This window comes from Elephas maximus, chromosome 17 (assembly GCF_024166365.1).
Source record: "Elephas maximus indicus isolate mEleMax1 chromosome 17, mEleMax1 primary haplotype, whole genome shotgun sequence".
Classification (NCBI taxonomy): Eukaryota; Metazoa; Chordata; class Mammalia; order Proboscidea; family Elephantidae; genus Elephas; species Elephas maximus.
The window spans coordinates 76,861,833-76,887,914 of NC_064835.1; the positions used below are offsets into that span (position 1 = coordinate 76,861,833).

The following is a 26,082-nucleotide window of genomic DNA, read 5'->3' on the forward strand; positions in this document are numbered from 1 at the left end:
GCTGGTAATGGGGAATCCAGGGTCAAGAAGGGGAGAGTGTTGACATGTCATGGGCTTGGCAACCAATGTCACAAAACAATATGTATATTGTTTAATGAGAAACTAGTTTGCTCTGTAAACCTTTACCTAAAAGTACAATAAAAAAAAATTTTTTTTAAAGCTTGAGAGCAGCCATCCAAGGCACAAGAATTGGTCTCTATTTGCCTGGAACAACAGAAGAAGGAGAGCCAGGAATAGGAGAAAAATATGGAATTACCTCCATGAACAACAAATGCCTCCTTTGCCAGGAGAACAGAACTGAATGGTGCCCAGCTATCATTACTAAACATTTTGATCAAAGATTCCATTAAAAAATCTTGATCAAAAGGGGGGGGAAATGAAGAAAAGAATTTCAAATTCTCATAGACTCCAGACTTTCCAGAGCCATGAAGGCTAGATGAACCCCTGAAACTATTGCCCTGAGATAATCTTTAAATCTTAAACCAAAAATATCCCCTAAAGTCTTTTTAAAACCAAGCAACAGTTTATCTTAACTAGTAAAGAATATCTGCTTGAGCATTACCCTCCTTTAAGAATATCTGTATGAAATCAAATTGACAACAGCAAATCAATGTCACTAAATGGTACATGTAGAAAATGTTGAATGGTTTATGCTTTGCTGTGCATATTCTCAACAAAATTAATTTATATATATATATAATTTATATATAAAGAATACCTCCCTCAAAGAGTGGTCAGGAGGGATAAATGAACTAAAGTAAGTAAGGCGCTTGGTTAGCACAGTACCTTGGTTAGCACAGTACCTCAGTTAGCACAGTACCTCGGTTAGCACAGTACCTCAGTTAGCACAGTACCTTGGTTAGCACAGTACCTGGCACTGAGTAAGTACTCAGTGGACATTCGTCTTTATTATCATTCGGCAGTAACTAAGACCCCTCAGTCAAGTCCAAGATGGACTCACCTTTTGGAGCATTCCATTCTGTTATGAAGAGTGCCCAGCGAGTTTTCACCCATACAGTGACATAACTCAGATGTGAATGCCCTTGGGGCTCCCAAACATCAGCTCCCAGCTGTTTCCAATGCAGTGCTTCTCAAACTTCAATGTGCACACACAGCACCAGGAGATCTGTGAAGAAACGGATTCTGATTCAGTAGTTCTGGGATGGGACCAAAGACTGCATTTCTAACAAGCTTCCAGGTGATGCTGACGCAGCTGCTCCAGGGACTACACTTTGAATAGCCTGGCTGTAATGAAATCTCCCCATTGCTCCAGGATCAGCCACTAGGGGGTGCTCAGCTAATGCAAGAGCATTGTCATTGTGTGCCATGGAGTCAATTTCAACTCATACAGACCCTATAGGATAGAGTAGAGCTGCCCCCATAGTGTTTCCAAGGCTGTATGTAATCTTTACAGAAACAGATGACCAGGTCTTCTCTACCAAGGAGTGGCTGGTGGGTTCGAACCAGCGACCTTTTGGTTAGCAGCCAAGCACTTAACCATTGTGCCACCCTTATCGACAACTGTAGAAATAACAAATAAACAAACCATCCTTTAGAATCCAAACTATTTACCCCAGTCTCCAGAATCCAAGCCAGTCTTTAATACATACTGGCTATATTTATAAATTGTATGGATTAACTAAACTCAAAGGCCTCATTATATCCTATCATTGCATTGAATCAAGGTACAACCACATTAACTCATAAGTTTAACAGTTTACGGTATCATCCATCCTTTCGAAGGTAGACGCTGTGAAGCCCTGCTGCGCTTCCCCCGTCCCAGCGGCTCGTTCCCCAAGTCAGTGCTGCCTTGAACTCAGCAGGGAGCTGAGCAAAACCAGACCTAGCTTTCTTTCATTTTAACAGAAAGCTTGGGTAGAGATTCCTACGGATTTCTGAGACTACGCCTTTTACAGATCTTTCCTTTCCCCTGTTATAAAATATCTCTTCCTTAGTTATTAAAAGCTGGTGTCCAAGAGGAAGAATTATGGAAGGTAAAACAGACATTATGTGATCGGTAGTTGACCATCCAGCAGAAACCGATACTGAAAACACGTCCGCTGACCTATCTGTCTTCCTCTCCCAGGGCTGCTGTAACAAGATACCCAAAAAAAGGCAGCTTTAAAGAACAGCAATTTATTTTCCCACAGGTCTGGAGGCTCAAAATACAGATTTGGGGTGTCATCATGTTGATTCCTTCTGAGGGCTCGGAGAGAGAAGCTGCTCCCTGCCTCTCTCCTGGTTTTGGGGCTCCCGACAGTTCTTGGCATCCTTCTGCTCATAGACCTGGCTTCACACAGCATTTTCTCCCTGCACGTGCTACTGTTTCCAAGCCTGTTCTCCTCTTTATAAGGCTTCATTTGTTCTACTCAATACTCATTTAGCTTAACCGATAACCAAAGAAAAACTACTTCCAAGCAAGGTCACGTTCACAGGTACATGGTTGTGTGTGGTCAAGTCAATTCCGTCTCATAGAGATCCTACAGGGCAGAGTAGAACTGCTCCCATAGAGTTTCCTAGGCGGTAATCTTTATGGGTGCAGATTGCCAGGCCTTTTCTTCCACAGAGCAGCTGGTAGGTTCAAATCACTGGCTTTTTGGTTAGCAGCTGAGTGCTTAATCATTGTACCACTAGGGCTCTTTGTACAGGAGTGAGGACTTCAGTATATCTTCTGTGGGGATAAGGTCAATCCATAACACTACCCATTCCAAAGAGACCAAATAAACTGGAAAATACAGGTCACATAATACAAGAGAGAGAAACCTCCCAGACACCAAATACTTGTATTGTGCTAAATTCATCCTCACTAGACCAGAGCAGAACCTGGACCAGGAAAACCCACGGTCCAGGGTCTGGCAGGGGTCCAGGTGGGTGCTGGGAGGCTGTCTTATAGAAACTCATTGACACAGGGCTTAGGTTTAGGTTTGAATTCCTTGTTTAGAATCGCTGCATCCAGGCCCCAGCCTGGGTGCTTTGGCAACATTACCTATGATCCTACTAATTGCTCTGCAAAGGAGACTTATCCTCACGTTCAAGATTAAGAAATAGGCTATTAGGGGTTAAATCATTTGTCTGTTGTCCCATAGGTGGTGAAAGACAGAAGTGGTAGTGGCGGTTGTTAGTCGCTGTTAATTCCGACTCATGGTGACCCCACATGTGCAGAGTAGAACTGCTCCATAGGATTTTCAAGGCTGTGACCTTTTGGATCCGAATCACCACGCCTGTCTTCCAAGACACCTCTGGGTGGGTTCGAACCACCAACCTTTCAGCTAGCAGTCAAGTTCTTAACTGTTTCACCACCCAGGAAGTGCAGTGGTAGTGATAGGAGGGGAAGTCAGAATCGACTCAATGACAGCCAATAACAGCAACAATGAAGAGGCAGAAGCCCATCCCCTCACCCTTATATTATGCTGCCTGCTGCTCAAGACTTCGTTAGACATCCCATTTATTCGACATGATATTGATGTTTCAATAAAATTAAAGTATGTAGTCTTACAATTCTGGGATATATTTTTCAACTATTTAGAGGTGATGGGGAGCAGATGTTTGTTTTCTCTAGGAATTTTCACAATCCCATAAAAATGGCAAAAACTTTCAGGCTTCGTTACCAGACCCCTGGCAGAACTGGCTTGGGGTTCACTCCCCACTGCAGGTGCCTCCCTTGGCTCGCTCTTCAAAACCACCTCCAATGCCCAAAGTTGGTTCTTGTGGACAAGATCTACCCAGTTGTTTTCACTAAGAATAGCGGTGTCAAATGTGTGATAATGCTAGTAATGGCAACAGTAACAAGAGACAAAATACCTGCATGGATGGGGCCAACCTGACACCTTGTAGAGGGATCAACATTGCAATGAAGGAACTAGGAGGCAAGAAAGGGCAGAGCGTGAGGGTCAGGGGACCCTCCTGCTGTTTGTTCCTCCTTGGGGGCTCTACCTTCCTCTTGTCTCTATCACATCCTCACCATCACTCTAGAAGACAAAAAACAGAAGGAAACGAATTGTGGACAAGACAGACCAAATAAGCTATATGTTGTTTTTGCAATTTTATGACCGCTGAGCATACTCCTTTTACCTACTCGTAATGGCGCTATGGCTCTTTTGAAAATTCCAGCCCACAGTTGCATTGGTTTGCAAAAGGCCACTGCGACATTATTTGTCTGTCTCACCTTCTCTCTTCACCCTGTCTGCTGAAAAGATAACTCCTTGTTGTGAGCTCTGGGGAAGAGGGGCCCATGGTGAGGAAATGGCTTGCTGCCCTTTGCTTGGTGGCCTATGGGGGTATCTAAAAAAAAAGTATAGTTGACTGAATCTGCTGTTGGGTGGCCTTGGGAAGCCTCTCACCTCCCTCCCTGCAGGGTTTCTCTAGGGTCCTCTGGGGCCACCACCTGGCAGCAGTGGGGATGAGAACAATCAGGGCCTTCAAGGTGCACGTTGGGGGCTGGTTGTATGGGTGGAGCCAGGACAACAGAAGCAGACACAGGTGTTTCACTCAAGTCCTGACATTCAGAGGCTGCGCTTTGAAGAAATGGTGAGAGATCCCAGCCTGTTGCCTGCCCGTCGGCCCCTCCCACCCTCCCCTCTCACTCAGATCCGCTCAGAACAGAACATTTCTCTGTTCAGCTCAGGGATCAGTGAACAACCAGGAACCTGCAGCCCAGGGCACAGTCCAGGGCTGTTCAGTTGACGCTAGCTGGAGTTTTGAGAAAAAAAAATTCTCATGAACTGGGGTAGAAACAAGCCCCAGCTTGTTACCCACCCTGGGGACAGGCAGGGCTGTACATCCTCAGTGCCTGCTGGGTCCGGTGAGAGGCGCCATTGTTGACTTGTAGTAGCCTGCATGAATTGTTTGGCGACATCATTGTGTAATTAGCCTTTGCCAGTGAATGCGAGGACATCTCCTAAGTCTGCGGGCTCTGGAGGCTGTTTTAATAGCCCTCTCTAGACCACAGCCCTGGGTTACTTTTGTCCCCAACCCCTGTCACCCAGGCTCAATCTGCAAGCCCCGGCAGAGAGGAAAAGAAGAGACAAAGATGACAAACATCCACAAGCAGAGCCTACGGTTGTTTTATTTTATTTTTCCTGATGACATATCTTAAACTCCCTCGAGCTCCTTACCAAACATATAGATTAGCTTCTTTTTTCACTGCCCTATTTACTTTTAAAAGAAAATTGGGTTACGCTAAGTTCATGATATCACTTTTTCTCACTTCACCTGATGAAGTCTGATACGCTGCTTCCTAATGTAAATGCAGGGCAAGAAATCCGAAGCCCACCTTACAGTGCTGGAGTTGTTCAAACGCAATTAAATGGGGTCTTTCAGCAGTAAAAGGCCAAACCTGCATTTCCGAGCCTTTGGGCCGTGTCATGTTGTCTGACCTTGTGAGCACGTGTCTGTGGAGAGACAGGCACCTCTCAGCTGGGCACCCACCTTTCCACCAGCACCTCCCCTAATATTTGCTCTGAGGCCAGGGGAGAAAGCTATGTATAAAAGCAAAATTAATCATGAATTTTGGCCCTGGAGGTGGAGGAACAAAACTAAGCTTCTATTTATCCTCCTGAAAGACAAGGAGACAACTGAAGGCCGGTGGATCCACGGATGGAGAGGAAGCCCAGGAAGACAAAGCGGAAACTGCACATTCTCGCTGTCGTCAGCAAGGCTCCTCCTCCAACCCTTTTATCATGCTGTTACATCCACTCAGGTCCTACATCCTGCTTTACTGCTTCCTGTCCCACAGACTTCGTCCCTTCACTAGGCCAGTCATTGCAGAGAGAAGGGATGAGGCCCCAGGACGTGGGCTCAGGGAGCCTGGGTGTACCAGGTAGCAGAGCCTGGATCTGAGTAGGTCAGTTCTAGGGTCCTCATCTATTCAAAGGGCAGCCCGTGCTAATAAGCACATAGTGAACGACGCCGCAGTTTGCCTCAGTGCCCTGATGTCCCCCAACTTTTAGAGGAAGAGTTAATAAGCAACTGCAATGACCAAACATTGAAAAAAAAAGAGGAAAGAAACTACACAGGAAGCCATGATGATGCAGTTGTCTAGGCGGTACACACTCCAATTTGTAAGGCAACTTCGGATGGCAGAACCAAAAACACCAAACCAGTTGCCATGGAGTCCGACTCAGGGTGACCTCGTGTGTCATGATTTTTCAGAACTGGATTGCCAGGCCTTTCTTCCAAGGCACCTCTGGGTAGACTCGATTTTTTATTAGCAGCCGAGCACAATAACCGTTTGCAGCACCCTAGGATTCCTTGGATGGCAGTAACCAGGCAAAGGGACAAAGGCCAGGAGTTCATGATATGTCTTTGGGCTCCAGATGAGGTCCAGGACATTCTGCAAAACCAAAAAAACCAAACCCATTGCCATCGAGTCGATTCTGACTCCTAGTGACTCTATAGGACACAGTAGAACTGCCCCATAGGGTTTCCAAGGAGTGACTGGTGGATTCGAACTGCCGGCCTTTTGGTTAGCAGCTGGAGCTCTTACCTACGGCATTAAAAAATGGGTGGGTTAAAGAGCACGCATCTCTTGCCTCTCAGCAGGCAGATGACGTTTCTCATGCACCAGCCAGCGGTTTCATTTCCTGTTCAACTTGAGCAACAGGCAACCTCCAAGAGACCACAGACAGAAGAGCAGAATTACACCCAGCCGGTCGTTGCTCCCTCACAAGGCCTCCACTCTCTTTTATGAGTGTTGTTGTTGATGTTGGGTGCTGTGGAGTTGATTCTGACACATTAAAAAAAAAAAAAAAAGCCATTTCTGTCTAGCTGGTTCCAACTCATAGCGACCCTCTAGGAGAGAGTAGAAATGCCCCCATAGGGTTTCCAAGGAGCACCTGGTGGATTTGAACTGCCAACCTTTTGGTTAGCAGCCGCGCAACACTTAACCACTATGCCACCTGGGTTTCCTCTGACTCAAAGTGACCCTATTTTATAGGGTAGAACAGTCCCACAGGGTTTTTTAGGCAGTCATCTTTATGAAAGCCAATCGCCAGGCCTTTCTCCTGTGGTGCCACTAGGTGGGCTAAAACCTTCAGCCTTTCAGTTAACAGCCAAGAGCTTAACCGCTGTGCCACCAGGGCTCCTCTTTCACGAATAGTTCTCTATTTATTTTAAAGGCTGTAAAGATTCCAAAGTTTCTGACCCTGCCCTCCTGTGACCATTCTCTACCTCCTGAGCAAAACGTGTGAATAATTCCTCAGGTATTTCTTTTCCCAGGCAGCCGAGGTCACTGCCCATTCCAGAAGGTCTAAAAGTTTATGTGCTAGATAGCCCCAAACTAGTTGTGTAGACGGCTTTAGAAATACTCACAGAACAGGCATTTGTGTTTCTCCCCAGAATGTTCTTTTAAAGAAAATTTTCCTGTTACAGAAGCTTGTTGCTCAAGAAAGCACGGCAGACATTGGGGAGCTGTACGGTACAAGCCTCTATGCCTGTACCCCGTGCCTTGGCTGGGCTTGGGAGGACCTGGGTGGACTGACGTTAGGCAGGGCAGTTCTCTAGTCCTCGACTCACAAGCTTCTTTTGTATAATGCAAACCCACTTCCCAAATCACTGTCAAACTGGTAGAGATGAAAGGGAGAGAGAGGGAAACTCATTTATTAACTGTATTTATTAAAGGCCGGCTTAAAAGAAGGTTAGCGGTGAGGATGTTGTCTTTTCTGTAACCAGTTGTCATTGAGTCGATTCCGATTCATGGTGACTCCCTGTGTGTCAGAGTACAACTGCTCCCTAGGGTTTTCAGCAGCTGATTTTTCAGAAGTAGCTTGCCAGGCCTTTCTTCTGCGGTACCTCTGGGTGGACTGGAAGCGCCAACCTTCCAGACAGCCACTGAGCATGTTAACCATGGCACCACCCAGGGACTCCTGTCTTTTCTTTGACAGAATATTTTTGTTTGTTTAAGAGAAGAGTTTCTTAGCAGTTTAACCGATGGCCAAATCAGCTTCCATTTTATCCCTGCTAAGGGAAACCCTGGTGGCGTAGTGGTTAAGTGCTACGGCTGCTAACCAAAGGGTTGGCAGTTTGAATCCACCAGGCGCTCCTTGGAAACTCTATGGGGCAATTCTACTCTGTCCTATACGGCACTGGGTTTGGTTTTAAGTGCTACTTTTTACATAAGCAAGGAGGTTTATGAATCATAGTTTTGAGGAAAGACGAAGGTCATCCCTGCTCTTAAACAATTTGGCCACGATTGTTTTTAAAAGATATCATAGAAAAAAAACCCAGAAGAAAATACATCAAACTATGAACTTTATGCAGTGAGGCTAGGGCTGATTGTGGTCCTTCTTTCTCATATTCTCATTTTTTTCCAAATTTTTAATAATAAGCATATATTATTTTTATAATTGCAACAAAAATATTTAAAATACTACACTGCTCTATGTAGTTGAAATAGTCAATTATTACTTCTTCCTAATAATACTTTTATATACATATACTATCCTCATTTTTGGAGCCCAGTGGCTCAGTGGTTAAGAGCTCAGCCGGTAACCAAAAGGTCGACAGTTCCAATCCACCAGCCGCCCCCTGGAAACCCTATGGGGCAGTTCTACTCTGTCCTCCAGGGTTGCTATGAGTCGGAAACCACTCAACAGCAACAGGTTTGGTTTGTTTGTATTCTTGTTTTCATAGATTAAAACAAAAAACAACAAAAAAGTCCCACTGCTGTCAAGTCAATTCCAACTCGTAGCAACCCTGGAGGACAGAGTAGAACTGCCCTACGGCATTTCCGAGGCTGTAAATCTTTATGGAAGCAGACTGCCACGTCTTGCTTCCTGCAAAATGGCTGGTAGGTTCAATCTACAGACCTTTTGTTAGCAGCTCAGCACTTTAACCACTGTACCACCAGGGCTCCTTTCTATAGATTACATATATTTTATCTCAGCTCATAGGAAAACTGTATTGGTGAGGCTTGCAAACCCCCATCACCAACAAGAACAATGCCTGTTGTTTGGTGTTACCAGAGTTATTATGTGTCCTTTTGCTTAAAAAGCAATAAATAACCCTTGAAAGGTAAGAATATCCTAAAAAAAAAACAAAAACCCATTGTCATCGAGTCGATTCCAACTCATAACAACCCAATAGGACAGAGTAGAACTGCCCCATAGGTTTTCCAAGGAGCGACTGGTGGATTCTAGCTGCCGATGTTTTGGTTAGCAGCCAAGCTCTTAAGCTTTGTGCCACCAGAGCTCCCAGAATACTCTAAAAAACCCAAAACCCATTGCCGTCGAGTAAATTCTGACTCATAGGGACCCTATAGGACAGAGTAGAACTGTTCCATAGAGTTTCCAAGGAACACCTGGTAGATTTAAACTGCTGACCCTTTGGTTAGCAGCTGTAGCACTTAGCCACTATGCCACCAGGGTAGTGGTTTCCCAGAATACTCTAGGGATTACTAAACACTCTAGGAAATAAAAACGTCTTCCCTCCCCACCCCCATTCTCTCCAGCACATTTGTAACCTGGAATTCTAGCTCCATTAGCTCAATTGTCACACCTTATTTTCCAGCCTTTAAAACTGGAGCTTCTCCAGCTCACCTTGAGGAATGGAGGGTAAATTTGTTCTCTTTGCAGGTGTGGGAGCCACGTCGGGAGTTTCTGCCAACTTCCCCAGCACCTCTGGCAGTAGCACTCTGTCCCCTTTCCAGCATGCCCATAAAGGTAAGGAAGGTGCTCAGGTATTGATCTTCTGGAGTTAACCGCCAAGAGAAAAGGGGTGGCTGGGTGAAAGCGAACAGGAAGAAAGGAGATAATTTGTAGTAATAATTTTGAAGCTCTTCCCCACCTCAGATCATTTCTCTAATGTGATTTAATGACCTGAGCTGACCCCAGTTGGCTGGAAGTTCATCATTATCTCAGACAGGGGTGGAATTGATCGTTCCATGGGTATCCTCATTTCATTAGAATTAGGGAAGCAGGAGCACTGAGTGGTGCTCATTCAGTGAAGGTAAGAAGAGAGAGCCCTTGGCTGCTGACCACAGCAGAATAATCCCCACTGAGTGGGTATAGATGCTCTCAGGGCTTCGCTTTGGCCAGAAATCAACAGCAGTTTACTGCTGGCTTTCCTATCAACCTGCTGACCCTAACACTTTAATGTTCATTTTCAATAACTACATTTAGGGATGGAAATGATAGAGGATAACAGTTTCTCAAATACTCCCCAAATCTAATATTTCCCTCACAGAAGACCTTGAACTAGATCCTCCTTTCCCTTTCGACTGTTTGAGTGGCATTCCATTATTTAAACACCCTTCAGACCTGCGTGCGACAGAGGCTCTGAGCACCTCCTCATGGCCCTCAAAACCTGACCCGGCCTTGTATTCAACAGGGAACATTAAGGCAGGAAACCCTGCTAGGATATATGAATCTCATTTCCACCAGGCCCTGGGGGAAGTAACACACAACACAGAGAATATTAAAGCATCTATATCACCCACACCTGGCATCCACGCTAGGTTACAGATACTCCCCAAATGCGGCCCTCAGGCGGGAGGGTGGGCAGGTGCCAAAACAGTGCCTGCCTTGGCTATCAGCTCTGGGCCTTCTGTTCAGAACTGGGCTGTAGCCTTGGGCAGATGATTCCAGAGAAACTTTAAGTACTTTCACACTTCACTTTCCTGTTTGAGTAATGGGAAGCCTGGATCCGGCTTCCTGAGACTGGGAATCTTGATTGGCTAGTTAACAGAATTGGAACAAGCCTCAGTGCATTTTACACATCAAAGGCAGTTATGAATCAGGGAAATAAGCACACTCCCCTAGGGGTAAGGGACTGTCGTGGTGGGGGTTACAAGCTGAATAGGACAAAACAGGAGGAATAGGTATATGGGCTTTTACACTAACCTTGCCCTGGGATTCTTACTATTCTTATGTTGACATAGGTCCAATCAAAAAATAAAAATCTCTGGTCCTAGGAGTTGATCTTTGTACCCTGACTATCACTTGGAAATGCCCAAACTTAGACTGAACTGCCTGCAGGACACCGTTTTTTGTGGGTCTCTTTCTTTCTCCATAGGCCACCTTGTCCCCAGCTCCCCGAGTCAATTGAATTACAGTGTTCCCAGACAAGTCTGTACAAGCCACATTGGAGAAAAGCAAGAGAAGCTAATTGGTACAACTGATCTGGTGGCCAAAATGAAATTAGGAAGCAAACCAGTTTAATTAAGAGCTTCCAGTTTTTTAATTTAGCCAAATTTTGGGGCTCAATTCTCAGACTAAGTCAACATTTCAGATTCCAAGAGTCTCTTGGAAGCATCCTGACAGCAGGGTCATTGCCTGCAGGGGACCATGGTCTTCAAGGAGAGAGCACATTGCCCAGTTGGGGGATACTCACAGCCTGCAGAGACTGTTGAGCCCTAGGTCATTGCCTTCTTCTCTCTCCTGACTCCAGCAGACCTCTCAGGCCAAGGACACCTGGCCACAGCCCTGATCATTGCCATGTCCACCATCTTCATCATGGCCATCGCCATTGTCCTCATTATCATGTTCTACATCATGAAGACGAAGCCTGCCCAAGGTGACTGCCCCTTCTTTCCAAAGCTCCTGTGCCCACCCCTACCTCTCCCTCTTGGAAAGCTTCATCAACTTACCCCAGCAGGTAAACTTTGCTAATCACATTCTTCTATTTCTCCCACCAGCCTGCTGTACCAGCCACTCAGTGAAAAGCGTAGAAGCCCAAGTGAGCAAGGAAGAGGAGAAAAAAGAGACACAAGGTCAGCAAACCCTGCCTTGTGCCGTTGCTTCCACAAAAGGACACGAGGGAGATTACACATTCCTCTTATCACTACCCCCAACAGCCTGACCTCCTAATTGCTCCTGTCACTTAGTACAGAGGCCACAGGAAGAGGTGTTCGTAGCACCCACATTTTACTTAATCCCTGTTGTTTTTGTTGTTGTTAGGTGCCATCGAGTCAGTTCTGACTTATAGTGACCATATGGTGCAGAGTAGAACTGCCCCATAGGGTTTCCAAGGAGTGGCTGGTGGATTTGAACTGCCAACGTTTTGGTTAGTGGCCGAGCTGTAAACCACTGCACCACTAGGGCTTCACTTAATCCTTAGCATGTAATTAAAAGGGTGGTGTCATTTAAGGGGATTTAGTCATCAGACAAAAGTAAAAGAGGAGCTAAGCCAGGGGAGGTCAAGCTCAGAGACATAGAACTAATTTAACTCATTGTTTCCCCCAAAATCTTCCCATTTACCTGCAGACAATGTAGTGATTTTCTCTGAGAAGGATGAGTTTGAGAAGCTGACACCAACTCCAGCAAAGACTACCAAGAGGTAAGGTCAAGCAAGTAGCAGTCCTGGGCACAATAGGGCTGTGGATGGGTGTGCCAGGTTATTGAGCAGTAGAGCGACTGGCTTGCTGGGATAGTGCTAGAGAAGGACATGGTGACCAGGGCCACGCTGGTGGCTGGAGGGCTGTTCAATGACAGCTGATCCATCTGGGCCTGGTCAATGCTGGTCTTCATGTCATCCATCAACCAGCAGGCACCAGGCTGGTGTTGAGAGCAGGTGGCTAACATATGCCTGCTACTCCGGGGTCAGGGCCTCATCCTCTGTTTTGCTGGTGCCATATGTTCTCAGCCCTTCTTCTTAACATCTTCCTTCCATGTGCAGATCCCAAAGCTTACCATATGCCCTGTTCTTCTCTAGATTGTGAAAGAAAGCCGACGACATGTGCCACCTGAGGTTAATAATGCTGCTGTTAACCCTAAATACTCATATATATCAGCACTATTAACATCACTATTAACATAGTAACATCACTATTGCTAGTAGTGATGTTACTATGACAACAGTAATAATAATGAGAAGGATGCCTGACACGTAAAAAACTAAAACCAAATCCATTGCCATCGAGTCCCTTCCGACTCATAGCAACCCTATTGGACACAGTAGAACTGCCCCATGGGGTTTCCAAGGAGTGGCTGGTGGATTTGAACTACCAGCCTTCTGGTTAGCAGCCCAAGCTCTTAACCACTGCACCCAACACATACTAGGTGCTTATTACATGGTTGGCACTGTGCTAAATGTGTAAATGCATTGTCTCACCGCAGCCCCGTGAGTCAGGTATCGTTATCATTCCCATTCATAGATGAGAAAACCGAGGTTTAGAAGTTAAGTTACTTCTCTAAAGCCACACAGCTGGTGAGTGGCAGGCTGGGGTCCAAATCCAGGTAGTCTGCCTCCAGAGCTGCGTTCCACAGGCTCCTGATGAACAACCAACACTAGGTATAATAAGGCCTCTTAAGGCAAAAGTTTCACATATAAAATTGGGGGTGGGGGGAGTGAATCACACCCCAGATAAATCTGGGATGAAGGGAATTAACATTTTATTCTCCTCCTTGGATATTCACTTGGACTTCACACTATTAAGGAGCCCTGGTGGTGCAGTGGTTAAAGCAATTGACTGCAAACCGAAAGGTCCACAGTTCGAAACCACCAGTGACTCCATGGGAGAGAAATGTGGCAGTCTGCTGCCATAGAGATTTACAGCCTTGGAAACCTTATGGGATTGCTATGAGTTGGAATTGACTCGATAGCAGTGGGTAATGGGTAGGTTCCATAAACCAATCCCCTGGTTATCTATTCCAAGCAAGGCAGTGTGTGCAGCCCTCCCTGCCAGGCCTCCTCCCCTGACCCCTGGCCCCATGATCTTCCTGCTCTACCGTGAGTAAACTTCTACAAAGCCTTTCATATTTAGGAACAATAACAGCTCCAGACTTGGGCGTTTATAAAGCACATCCGATCATATTATTTCACTTGGAAAACCCCAGCATCTCGCAAGAGTCCTCACACAAGAAAGCAAACTTAAGTCATGAAACCTTTGCATACTAGGAAAGAAAAGCAGAATGTGTCTGTGAAATTGGTCATCCCTTAGAGAGAGGTTATTTAAAAGGTATTCCAATTGATCATTTCTCAAAACCTCCAGGAATTTGTGGTCCAAGTAACTCTGGCAGGTGTGTGCCAAGTTTGAGGTGCTATTCCTGGGGCTGAGTCCAGGCCCTGGGGCTGTAATGTGTGGATTTGGCTCTTATGCACTGCCTCATTGGAAATAGAATTGGCCCTCCAGCTTCCAATCCATCCATAATCCCATTTGTTTCAGACTCTTTCCCTGTCTTCTTCTGGTCTTTCTTATTCCCAATAGTAGAAAAAGAAGAACAGTCAGGCAGGGAACATGTCCTGTGGATTGAGTTTCACCTAATGACTGAGGAAAATTTTTGTTGGTGGTGTTGGGTGCCATCAAGTTGATTCCGACTCGTTGTGACCCCACATGACAGAGTAGAACTGCCACGGAGGGTTTCTTAGGCCCTAAATCTATTACTGAAATAGATCATCAGATCTTTTCTCCCACAGAGTGGATGGAAGGTTCCAACTGCTGACCTTTCAGTGAGCGGCTGAGCTCTTAACCATTGTGCCACCAGGGCTCCTGGAGGAAAAATTGGGGGACCTTAATTGGAAAAAAAAAGAAAACGTATTTAATACACAACTTCTAAGCAAAAATTAAAACTTGAAAATTGTACTTTAAAAACAACAAGGCACTGCGATCCATCCCCTAATGAGTGATTTCCAATCTTGGGAGAAAGGATCCGGGGACGGGAGACAGCCAACTGTGTGCCGTGGTGGCTTCATTACTTGCCTCTTTGGTGTGCAGACAGTGGACAGGCAAGCTGACTCCCTTTGAGGCTCTGAGATCACATCAGGACATGGGTTTCACCAGTGGGGCATCATCCATTGTTTCTCTTCTTTTTATCATCCTGTCTGTAGAGTTGTATTTGAGTACTTATTACTGTAACCCAGTGACTACTAACAAATATAATCATTCAAAAAGAGTCTTCAGCCAAACCACAGGAAACAAGCGGGATGCTTATAAAAAGAATGTTGTTTTTAATATATTTGGAATGATTTTAATGAGCTGTGGAAAACATTTTCTTAACTTTTTTTTATTTCTTGAGAGTTTAAGGTCCAATTCGCTTGTGCTTAAGGCTGTCTTGCTAACTAGTGTGGAGCTCAGCAGTCGGCCCTCATACGAAGGGAGCCCTTAGTTTTGGCACATTGGACTGCCCTTCCCGCTTTTGAGGAATTCCCTGAAGCCCTGGGCCTGAGCCCCTGTTCCCATGATGTGCACATTTCAGCCAGATCACCCCCACTAGCCAAGAGAGAAGGCTTCCCATGCTCACAGCTCTCAACTCCCTGGTTCCTCAGTTCCATTCAGCTTTGTTTTCCATTATGTCTTAGAGCTTGCAGGAATTCAGAGCCATTCACATAAACACGAAGACACAAAGTAGAATGTGGTGCTTATTCGGATTAAATATAGAAATCTGTAGCATATTCAAGAAGCATTTACGGGGCATCCACCCTGGGTTAGGCTTTGCTGAAGAGATGGAAAGACGACAAGATGCAGTCCCTGCCCCATGGGCAGCCCCAAGCCCCTGAAGGACTGCTGACCCTCTCCCCCGACCCCCACAGCAGCCTTTACCATTCCTTTGGCTACATGCGTAGGCATCACTGTATTGTAGTTGCTGGTTTGGAAGAAAGCAAAGAGCAGGCATGAGTCTTTCTCATCTTGTGTCCCCAGCACCAGCTGACGAGGTGCTCAGTAAAAGGTTGATGAACAAGTGATTGTGTCCCTCTTAGCTACACCTTGGCCATAAAGGTAATCATGGAAAGAACTTTACAGGGCTGCCCTTCCCAGACACCACTAACGTCGCTCTCATCTCTCCAGTGAGAACGATGCATCATCTGAGAACGAGCAGCTGCTGAGCCGGAGCATGGACAGTGATGAGGAACCCGCCACTGACAAGCAGGGCTCCCCCGAGCTGTGCCTGTTATCATTAGTTCACCTGACGAGAGAGAAGTCTTCCACCAACAACAAATCAACTGGGGTGAGGATCTGGCACGCACACACCATTTTTCTACTAATACTCACGATTTATTGGCGTGGGAAAATAACACACTGCCTTGCCAGGAGAGATTTGCCTGATTTATGGCCAAAGGACGAGACATTTCTTATTTAATAAGCTTATCTGTGAAACAATATGTTTCTCCAACAAGTCTGTGATATGAAACCTGCATAGAGTGACAGGTTTAAAGCATGATGTTAAAAATAGGAAAATTTTTATTTTCTTATCATATAGCTTTATTGGAGAAAATGAGAAATAATAATAAACAAAGAGAAGAAAATCAAAATCACTTGGAATGCCACAGGACAGAAAGAACCTTTGTAAATATACGGGCAAATATCCAACCAGATAATTTCCTACACAACACACACATATATATATATTCCCATTGCTGTCAAGTTGATTCTGACTTATAGCAACCCTATAGGACAGAGTAGAACTTCCCCACAGGGTTTCCAAGGATCAGCTGGTGGATTCGAACTGCCCGTCTTTTGGTTAGCAGCCTGAGCTCTTAACCACTGCACCACTGGAGTGCTCTCTCTCTCTCTCTATATATATATATATACATTTACACATATATATAGTTTGTGTGTGTACATTTTTAATATAAAAATAGGATCACATATAAAAATTGTCCACATTGTTTTATTACCTAAGATAGGCCATCTTGAAATGTTGTGGCATGAGTGCTGTGGACAAAATGTTAACAAAGCCCTTTTCCAGGCTACATTTGGTTGACTTTGTCACTCTGGTAACCTAATAAAAGTTAGCTTGTCAACTATGTTGCTAGGCAACCTTGCTCACGGTAAAAATGGCCCCCGATTGGTAGACTAGATCTAGCCTGGAATCTTGTTGAAGATGCCAATAGCTTGGGCATCCCTGAGAACGGTGACTCTGTAACTGTGCTGTCACTTGTAGGGACCTTGGAGCCTATGCAGGTGTTATGAGAGATACTGGCCCCTGTCCTGCATGGGACTTTTAAGCCAGGGCCACTTCTGTGCCTGTACACCATGGCCTCACCTCCTTGCACCGACCTGTATCACCTGGGAAGAAGCTTCTGCACAGCTATCGGGGCTACTGCATGAGCTGCTGCAAGGATTCTCTGCTCCCCTGCTGGAAAACTCCCAACAGACACCCTTCTAAATAGACGGGTGCCTAGAGTGGTCTCTCATTGTCTGGAGAGTCTGAATGTCCAGTTGAGCCTAAGGAGACCCCCCTGGTGGGCGTTGAAGGTGCTTCGTTAGGTAATCTGAAGAAAAGGCTCTCTCCCTCTGAATTATGGATGAGGTTTCCATACCAGGACTTGGTATGTTTCTGGTTGAACATCTCCTAGGCATCAGGGAAAAGCACCTATTTGCCAGTACTCAGATGGGCTGTTTGGTTTTTTGTTACCTTTTTTTTTTTTCCCCCTTTCTGAAGATTAACATTCTTTTAACATTTCTTTTTTTCCACAGATACAAAGTCGAAGGAAAAAGATATTGGATGTGTATGCCAATGTGTGTGGAGTAGTAGAAGGTAAGCATGAAGGAACCATCAAGGGAGACACTTCACTTAACATAAGGTTATTACCCAATATTAAGTTATGGGCAGGAATATTCTAAAGAACCTTCACCTGGCTGTCAACAGTGAAATGAGAGTTTGACAGAAAGATCCTGAAGTTTCTGTGAAGGGAACTGAGTGAAATCTCCCACAGACTTTTTACATCCCTTATCAGGAATGGCTGGTTGCTACAACTCCAGGTGTGGAAAAGAGCTGAAGTAGCCAAGCTATTTTAACACATTTCCCCCAGCATTTCCCACAACACTTCCCTCACAGGGTCAACAGACAAAGTACTGCCCCAATGTAGGACCCAACTGGAGTGACCCATGGAGTCAGGACTCACAGGTACACTAGAGAATGAGACGTGAATGGAGCCACGTGTACCTTGCATGCCCTCCCAGATTTCCAGCTCTACATCAGTATTACCATCTTTGAAAATAGTTGTTAACCAGTAAATTACCAAATAAGTAGCAGTCGTGCCCCCTTCCGTCTAGCAGTTTATAATATGTAATGGCCTTGTAGAACCTCTCGGCTCCCTCCCAAAGATGCCATCCTAAGCAAACAAAGCTGAGCTTTGTTTCATGATGACTAGAGTTTTGGAATGGGCAGTCAAGGGGCATCAGGACTAGGAGAAGTCCAAATTTCAACCTGAAATCATAATCCACACTTTCAATTTCTTCCACATCTAGTCTCTAAATTTTCTTCTTATTCACCCAGAAAACTAAAAACAAAAAACTTCAAAGAGCAAGCATCGGTCCCTGTATGGAAGGCAACCAGCCAATGGCAGCACCTCTACAAGGCCTTGCTTTTGTTTATAAATGCCTTCCGTGGCTCTAGACACTTCGCCTGTGTTTTCTCATCTTCATCTCTACACGTGGAACACATTTAGAGTTTATTAAAAAAAACAAACAAACTTTCCAGCCTAAAAGTAAATGAAAACTGAGAGTTAAACGCTGAGCTGGCCAAGCAGCACGGGTAATTTTGTAACTGGTCAGAGGTGCAAAAAAGCCCCCACAGGGCTGCTCAAGGTGCAGTTGTTCAGTGTAGCTGACAGGCCATTCACGGGACTCGGCCCCACACAGTCCTGTGGGCGTGCTCAGTGCCGTCAGCCACAGGCAGTACGGTCAGCACTTCTTCAGACATCGCTCTGGTACCAGTGAGAAGTCTTCTAAGATTACAGAACTTTTCAGAAAGTTTGAAACAAAAAATGCAATTCTCTGAAAATAAAGTCCCCATTTTTTTGTAATAAATCATTTTTTTATGTTTGATTTTTTTTTTTTTTTTTAATGAATGACTTCTGTGGTGACAAAGTAAAGCTGCCTCCTAGTAGAGCTGGGAGAGAAATAAGTGGTCAGAATCAGGTCCCCATCAGAACTCAGGCTCCCTGCAGCAGTGGGTGTAGGGTAGAGCCAGCAGGAGCCCCTCTGGGAACAGCCATGACCAGACCAACCCACAGCCCAGGGAGGCAGAATTTAAGTTCTGTCTAGGCTTCAATAGCGCAGTCCCAAAAGACCTCTCACTTGAAAATGGCACAGTATGGAACCACGGTGCCTCCTGTCCTTTTCAGATGGTTTAGAAAGAAATGTGTTGGCAGGATCTTCAAGCTCTGGGATGAGCTGGGCTACGTCATTCATCCTGAGAGCTCAAAGACCTTGACGATTGTGGTCAAGGGAGGCTTTTCCATACTGGGCGGTTCCTCATCCATAATGACGATCCAGCAAAGAACAGACGGTGAAAAATGAACAAACAAAAACCAGAATGTGGGTTTCGGAGTCAAACTAATCTGGGTTTAAACCCCAGATGGCGCTACCACTTGTGTGACCATGATATTTTCTCAGCTTCTACCTCAGTTGATTATGAAGGTTCTGGTAAAGAACCAAGTCAGACGCCTCTGAGTTGCTCAGCAGAATACCCAGCACCTCTATGTCCATAGTCAGCGATAGCAGTGGCGACAGTACTGCAGAGAGTAGTAGCCACAGCAGAGGCAGGCCAAACTTTCCACTCCAGGCAAAACCGCGTTAGACGTGGAAGAGGGGGAAGAAGCCAAATAGACCAAGAATTGATATTGCTGTCTGCCCCTTGCTAGCTGTGTGACCTTAAATCATTTAACTGCACTGAGCCTCAGTTTCTTCATCTGAAAAAACAAATGCTGCTGCTTACCATCATCTATCACGCTATGAAAACTGAGTAAGAAGATGGACGTAAGCGCTTGGCGCCTAATAGGTGGCCAGCTCTCCAGGTGTCCATTCCTTTCTCGATGGCTTCTCCCAGTGATTCTCCTCTGGTTGTGCCAGGGTTGGATCATGCCAGAGTCAGTGGGCAGGAACTCCTGCCAACCCTGTGTACAGATATAAGCACATTAGGGCTGTGGTCAGGTCAGGGTCAGAGCTGCCAGGGAGGCACCATGGGAGCATGACAGGTTTGGCAGGCATTGGTGGGGGGGCCTGGCTCCAGCTGCTCCAGGCCATGTCCCTGCTGGTACCCCCTGCACTGGCACCCACTGCTGAGCTGAGGGTTTGTTTGCAGAAAGCTCCACACTCATCACTGAGCATGGAGGACTTTCCCCTCCAGGCTGGGCTGGGCTGGTCTCCCTGGCACTCCTCCTGGGGACTCTCCCATGTTTAGATTGGGCAACAGGAGTGAAGCCACTTCACCGAGTGAGCTGAGTGCCAACACATGGAGCCTCAGGGCAATCTTGCTGGTTGGGTGCTCCGTGGGCCAAAACCAACTATGACTACAGAGTTCTGGGGTCCCAAAACTCCTTGTGACTACCTGTAGAGATGTGGCATCTCTCCAGAGATATACCTGGCCCCGGGGCAGCCTGTCTGGTCCAGCCTGGCATGACCAGAGGCTGTCAGCTGCCCAGTGAAGAATGGCCTGAGGCTTGCATTCTGTCACCCAGAGAACCCTTCTCTGTTCTCAAGGATGTCTTGGCTTGAAGAGCCCACACACCTGGGATGGTGCTTTTCAATTTAATTGTAGGAACCCCACAGGAAAGTGAGCGTGGAGAATCTGAAGCTTTGTCCATTCAGCCACCCTCTTGCATCCCCAGGGGCGTGGGTCTTACAGTTCCACGGCGATGCTGACACACAGCTGAGAATGTTAGACCAGCAATTTCCAGCACTGGATGAACTTTAGAATCACCTGGGGAGTCTCAAAAGTATCTCTGCCTGCCCAGGGCACCTGACCTGCCCCAGGACACTGATTTAACAGTCTGGGGTGAAGTCTAGGTTTCCATGTATTTTCTAATTAATCTTTTTATCTTAAGACAATTGTAGATTCACATGCAATGGTAAGAGATACTGCAGAGAGAGCCTGTACAACCTTTACCTAGCTTCCCCAAAGGTAACATCCTACAAACTCTAGTACAATATCACTACCAGATATTGACATGGATACAGTCAAGATACAGGACGTTCCATCACCACGTGGACCCCTCAGGTTGCCCTTTTATATTCGTACGTGCCAACCCATTCTCCATTTCTGTCAACTACTAATCTGTTCTCTATTTCTATAATTTTGTTATTTCAAGAATGTTATTTAAATGGAAGTGTATGATATGTAACCTTTGGGGATTGACTTTTTTTCACTTGGCATAATTCTCTGGAGATTCAGCCAGAGAATTCTTGGGTGTACCAATAGTTTGTTCCTTTTCATTGCTGAGTAGTATTCCACAGTATAGTTTGTTTAACTGTTTGCCTATTAAAGGACACTGGGGTTGTTTCCAGTTTGGGGCTATCATGAATAAAGCCGCACTGAATATTCTTGGACAGCACGACATAGTTGTGCTTTTCAGTTCTAAAATTTCCATTTGGTTCTTTCTTTGCTGGGGCTAGTTTTTCATTTGTGTCAACACACAGTAATTGCTCATTGAAGCTTTTCTATGATGCTGCTTTAAAATCTGTGTCATATGATTGTGACTTCTCTGTCATCTCAGTGTTGGCATCTATTGATGGCCTTTGCTCAGTTTGAGGTCCTCCTGGTTCCATGATTTTTTACTAAAACATAGACATTTTCATATTGCCTCATGAGACTCTGAATCTTATTTAAGATTTTAACTGGCTTTCTTTCACACTGCTCTGATAAAGGAAGGAGGGGTATCACCTTTTTACTGCCAGGTAGAGGTAGAAACCCAGGTTCCCAATCAGCTCCATTGACACCTGAGGCAGTGGTTCCTTGTTACTTCTGGGGAGGGGTGGGAGTTTGGGTTCCCCATGTGGTCACCACTGACACCACAGTGGGGTAGTATCATTGCTGCTGGGTCTGGTGAAAGTCTTTACTCTCCACTCGGCCCAGGGTAGGGGAGGTGTAGCATGTTACCGCTGGGCATGGCTGGAAGTCAGGCTGTCCACGTGGTCTCCATGACACTTCAGGTCCTATTACTGGCTGTGGGGGATGAAAGCCCCGGCTTTCTACATGGCCACTTGTCAGAGCCCTTTACTACAACTTCATGCAGTTCAAAGTCTAGGCTCCCTACTCAGCCTTTGCTGGCGGGGCTGGGGTGAGGCCATGGTTTTTTTTCTGTGGTATTTGTCTGAAATAGATTATTTATTGTCTAAAAGTTTTTGTCTTACCAGGCTGCCCCTTTTCTGGTTGTTTGGCTGGAAAGAGCAAGCTTTTGTTGGGGCTCTTTTGTCTCTGCTAATTGGTGTTTCTGAGTTGCTGGCTCCTTCAGCTCCAAGTCTGGGATACACGAGGCAAAAGAAAGCCCAGGGAACGCACCACCATGGCCTTCCTTGGGTCCCAAGGTTCCTAGCAGGCGTGCTTTCTCTCCACCTTTGAAGATCTTATGTTTATCTCATGCGTGTCCTGGATTTTTAATTGTACTTAGTGGAAGAAATAGGGAAAAGTACATCTACTCCAAGTTCCTAGTGGCAGAATTGCATCAGCGTTACTTTAAATGCTCCAGAAGTGAGTGTAACGTACAGTGAGGGTTGAGAACCGATAGACCATTAAGTTGGCAGTTACTTGGCTCAGATGACCCAAACTTCGGGCTGTCATTCAGAACACCCTCCGTAAAGGTGACTACTCTCTCCTAAAATTCCTCCTCAGCCCCAGCCTCATGTGAAGCAGGGGTTATCCAACCAAGGGTAGCCTGAATTAAAGAATTTGGAGACTGCTAAAATGGTCTTTAGGTGATTACTATCACAGTCAAGCTCATGCTTATTTTTGGAGGGAGGGCATGTTAGTATTGGGATTGGGGCACATGGGGAGGCTTCTCGTGTGGCTGGCACCGTTCTGGGCACTGTTCGCCGTAAGCTATGCATTTGTTGCATTTAGTTCTCTGAATCTGTATTTTATTTTATAATATAAAAATTTTTTTTTAACTATTTTTAATGGTGCTGAGCTTCTGTTAGCTGTCACTGGTGACGTCTGACCGTGGCCCTTGCTCTCCATAGGTCTCAGCCCCACAGAACTGCCATTTGATTGCCTCGAGAAGACCAGCCGAATGCTCAGCTCCACATACAACTCCGAGAAGGCCGTGGTGAAGACATGGCGCCACCTCGCCGAGAGCTTTGGACTGAAGCGGGATGAGATCGGGGGCATGACGGATGGCATGCAGCTCTTTGACCGCATCAGCACAGCAGGTTACAGCATCCCAGAGCTGCTCACAAAACTCGTGCAAATCGAGCGGCTGGATGCAGTGGAGTCCCTGTGTGCAGACATACTGGAGTGGGCTGGGGTCATGTCCCCTGCCCCCCAGCCATCCCCTACATCCTGAGGGGTGTGACTGTGAACTGTCCTTCCTTGGGATGAGCCAAGAGACCTAACCGAGGGCTCTGGAGCTGTGAGTGGTGCCAGCAAACTGCCAAGAATCCAGGCTTTTTCCAATATGTCACCAGGGTCTACCTTAGGCTGTTCCAAGGAGCAAAAGGAAAGGAGGCCTATTTTCCCATCCCACTGAAGATAAAGGGTTCAAGCTGGGATACTCCCAGCTACTCACCAGACAGGATGAGTATTTATTCATCTAGCCAGCCACTGATTCGTTCTACAGACAGTGCTTAGTGGTACCCAAATGAACCAAACAGTGTGAGGGTGACAAAGGTGAAGAATCTGGCCCCTGCCATTGGGGAGTTTACAATCTCGTGAGCGACATAAGACATGTCTACAAACTGTATGAGCGGATGCTAAGAAAACATAATAGAAGGTTTAAGAGAAGGAGATGGCTTCCTCACTGGGACAATGAAGGAGGGCTTCCACGTGGAGAAAGAAGAGTAGCTGGAAAGTTTTGGCAAATGGCTACAAAATGCAGACTCCCCCCAGCTCCTCCCACCCCGAGTGTTGTTTCACATTCAGTACAAGTCTGTTGAGATCCTACATGGTTTCACTGGGATAACTTTACCTGTCCTTGAGGTCATTCGTATTTCCCATGGCCCTCATAGCCAGTAATGGAAGAGCTCACCCTGTGGCCTGTTTTTTGTCATAGGTCTGCAAGGCACATGTTTGTCCATCAAGTAGATCTGTGTGGTAGTTGATTTCATTTACCCTGTGAGTCCTAGACCTGGTGGCTGAATGAATTGCTTTCCCTACTCCTTATTAGTCAAGATTTGACTTTTGAGGGGGCAGCAATACTCAAAGACATGAGCAGTTTAAATTACAATGTGCCAGGCTATCTTTTTGCTTCAAGCAAAAATAAGTGTTAAACTTTGCTTAGGAAGGGAAAGGACAACTTCCTAGGGGTCCAGCCACGCATCATTCTAGATTTCCAAACTCACGGCTGAGCCTCATGTCATGTGAGTATCTGACTCCAGATCTGTCGAGCCAGTTGTGGAAAGTGGAGCCTGCAGTGAAGTGAAGAGAGCCCTGGGCTTGGAGTCCAGAGACCCAGGTTCTCAGTGTGCCAGCTTGGATATCGGTTTTTCTTCTCCAAACAAGACGTTTGGATTGACCAGGCTCTAGGGTCCTCCCACCTGTGCCTCAGTTGTGATTTTATAATCAGAGAGAAGTAAGGGTCAGGTGAGCAAAAAGGAAGTGGCATGCAGAAAATGCAAGGTTTTTGAAGCACTCCATGGAGGTGAAAGTAGCGTGAGCTGTCAAGTAAAATGGGAAGAAAAGCAGGAAAGCTCAGATTCGGAGTTTTCACAGTAATGGTGATTATGTGACATAACATTTAGAGATAAAGTGAACAAACTGACATCGTTCTTGGCAGATTCTTTATTTCACCAGTAATTGCCAAGAGCTGGGGAGTAAGAGCAGGGATCACACCAGTGGGTGAATTTAGAGTTCACTGCTGAGGTCTTCCAGTGACAGGTTTGACTGCCGTTATTCTTAAATTAAAACAAATTCTTTGACTTATAAAGTGATATTTTTAAATTACAAGTCACACAACTGAGTACATGCTGGGGTGGGGGGAGAAATCAGTCATGTGTTTAAAGCCAACAAGCAATTTTCCACCAACATATGTGGAACACGCTGTGATAGGATCATAAGAAGGCTCTGAGGAGCCCTGGTGGAACAGTGGTAGAAGCACTTGGCTACTAACCAAAAGATGGCAGTTCAAACCCACGAGCCGCTTCACAGGAGAAAGATGTGGCAGTCTGCTTCCATAAAGATTTACAGCCCTGGAAACCCTACGGGGTTGCTATAAGTCAGAACCAACTCGACAGTGGTGGGTATGTAGAACATTCTGTGATAGGATCATAATTAGGTTCTGAATATTTAGTATCATCGTTGACTGTGTCTGTTTGCTGCTGTTTTTCAGAACCTATCTGGTAGATTCTAAAAGCTAACCACTCCACAGCAAAACTTAACCATCCTTTTAACTCCTCTTTGAAGTCCTTTTCCCCCTGCTTTGAGTTAATGTTGAATGTCTCTCCCTTAATAAGACCACAAATGTCATGTGTGGTGAGCCTACCATTCTGGGATAACAGCTAGCACCTGCCTTAGAGCAATGTTTTCAGTGAAGGAGGAGGAGAGCTGTTCTCCAGACCGGGTGGTTTGCCTACTTTCACTCTATTAGTATTCTGGGGCCAGGGGCCAGCAGGCAGCAGACCATGTTTCATTAACTCACAAACTGCCATTTAGGGAGCCAGTCATATTGTTACACATTCCTTTGCCCTTTACTTATTTAGAAATAAATCCAGGAAGGGTTTGCTCTGATGGAGCTGTAACCTACATTACGGAATTCAGAATTGGTGTGGCCATCAAAATGATGAGCCTGACCAAGGCTGGGACTCTACCTGCCGTTGTGTGGGGACAGCCATTGTTTTGCTATATTTAAACATATTTAGAAAACACCTCCAGGCTAGGTCTGTGGCCCTTAACCAGTGAAGTCTTAATTGTCAATATTTTTGCCGAATTCTGTATATATAACTTATTATATTTTACAATCTCAATAAACAAACTAATTAAAAGAATATTTAAAGATTGCTGTAATGTGAGCTCTTTTGGAAACTGGAATGGGTGAGTGGGGACAATCTGATTGCTCTATTTCGTCGTTATTACACTGTGTACTCTGAGACTATAGGATTGGGGCCAGCCAGGTAAGAATTCCCTAAAAGGTCACGTCCTGGGCCATTCATTCAGCAGAGGCAAGTATTCCAACAAGATCATATAAAGACCACCTGGAACATTGCTTTCTGAGTTGCCATCATTAGTTTATAACGCATTGCATTACTTAGCTACTGCCATGTAACAAACCATCCCA

General features: G+C 45.7%; 1 protein-coding gene and 1 long non-coding RNA gene across 4 annotated transcripts in view; one reads left to right on the forward strand and one right to left on the reverse strand.

Annotated features, from left to right (window-relative positions):
• Positions 1-25,734, forward strand: part of EDAR (ectodysplasin A receptor) — a 127,030-nt gene extending 101,296 nt beyond the window's left edge. For 2 of the 3 annotated variants that reach the window (XM_049857053.1, XM_049857054.1), the window contains exons 6-12: positions 9,570-9,656; positions 11,383-11,508; positions 11,630-11,704; positions 12,198-12,270; positions 15,719-15,878; positions 17,351-17,411; positions 22,835-25,734. In XM_049857053.1, the coding sequence (XP_049713010.1) occupies positions 9,570-9,656; positions 11,383-11,508; positions 11,630-11,704; positions 12,198-12,270; positions 15,719-15,878; positions 17,351-17,411; positions 22,835-23,157 (905 nt within the window). In that variant the 3' untranslated portion in view covers positions 23,158-25,734. The remainder of the gene's footprint in view (positions 1-9,569; positions 9,657-11,382; positions 11,509-11,629; positions 11,705-12,197; positions 12,271-15,718; positions 15,879-17,350; positions 17,412-22,834) is intronic. The other variant, XM_049857055.1, reaches the window with a different exon arrangement.
• LOC126060778 (uncharacterized) lies at positions 1,020-12,177 on the reverse strand. Its single transcript, XR_007513644.1, has 3 exons — positions 11,582-12,177; positions 9,534-9,715; positions 1,020-1,126 (listed from the first exon to the last, which is right to left on the reverse strand). It is a non-coding gene; the product is annotated as an uncharacterized LOC126060778 (long non-coding RNA).
• Positions 25,735-26,082: the final 348 nt, after the last annotated feature.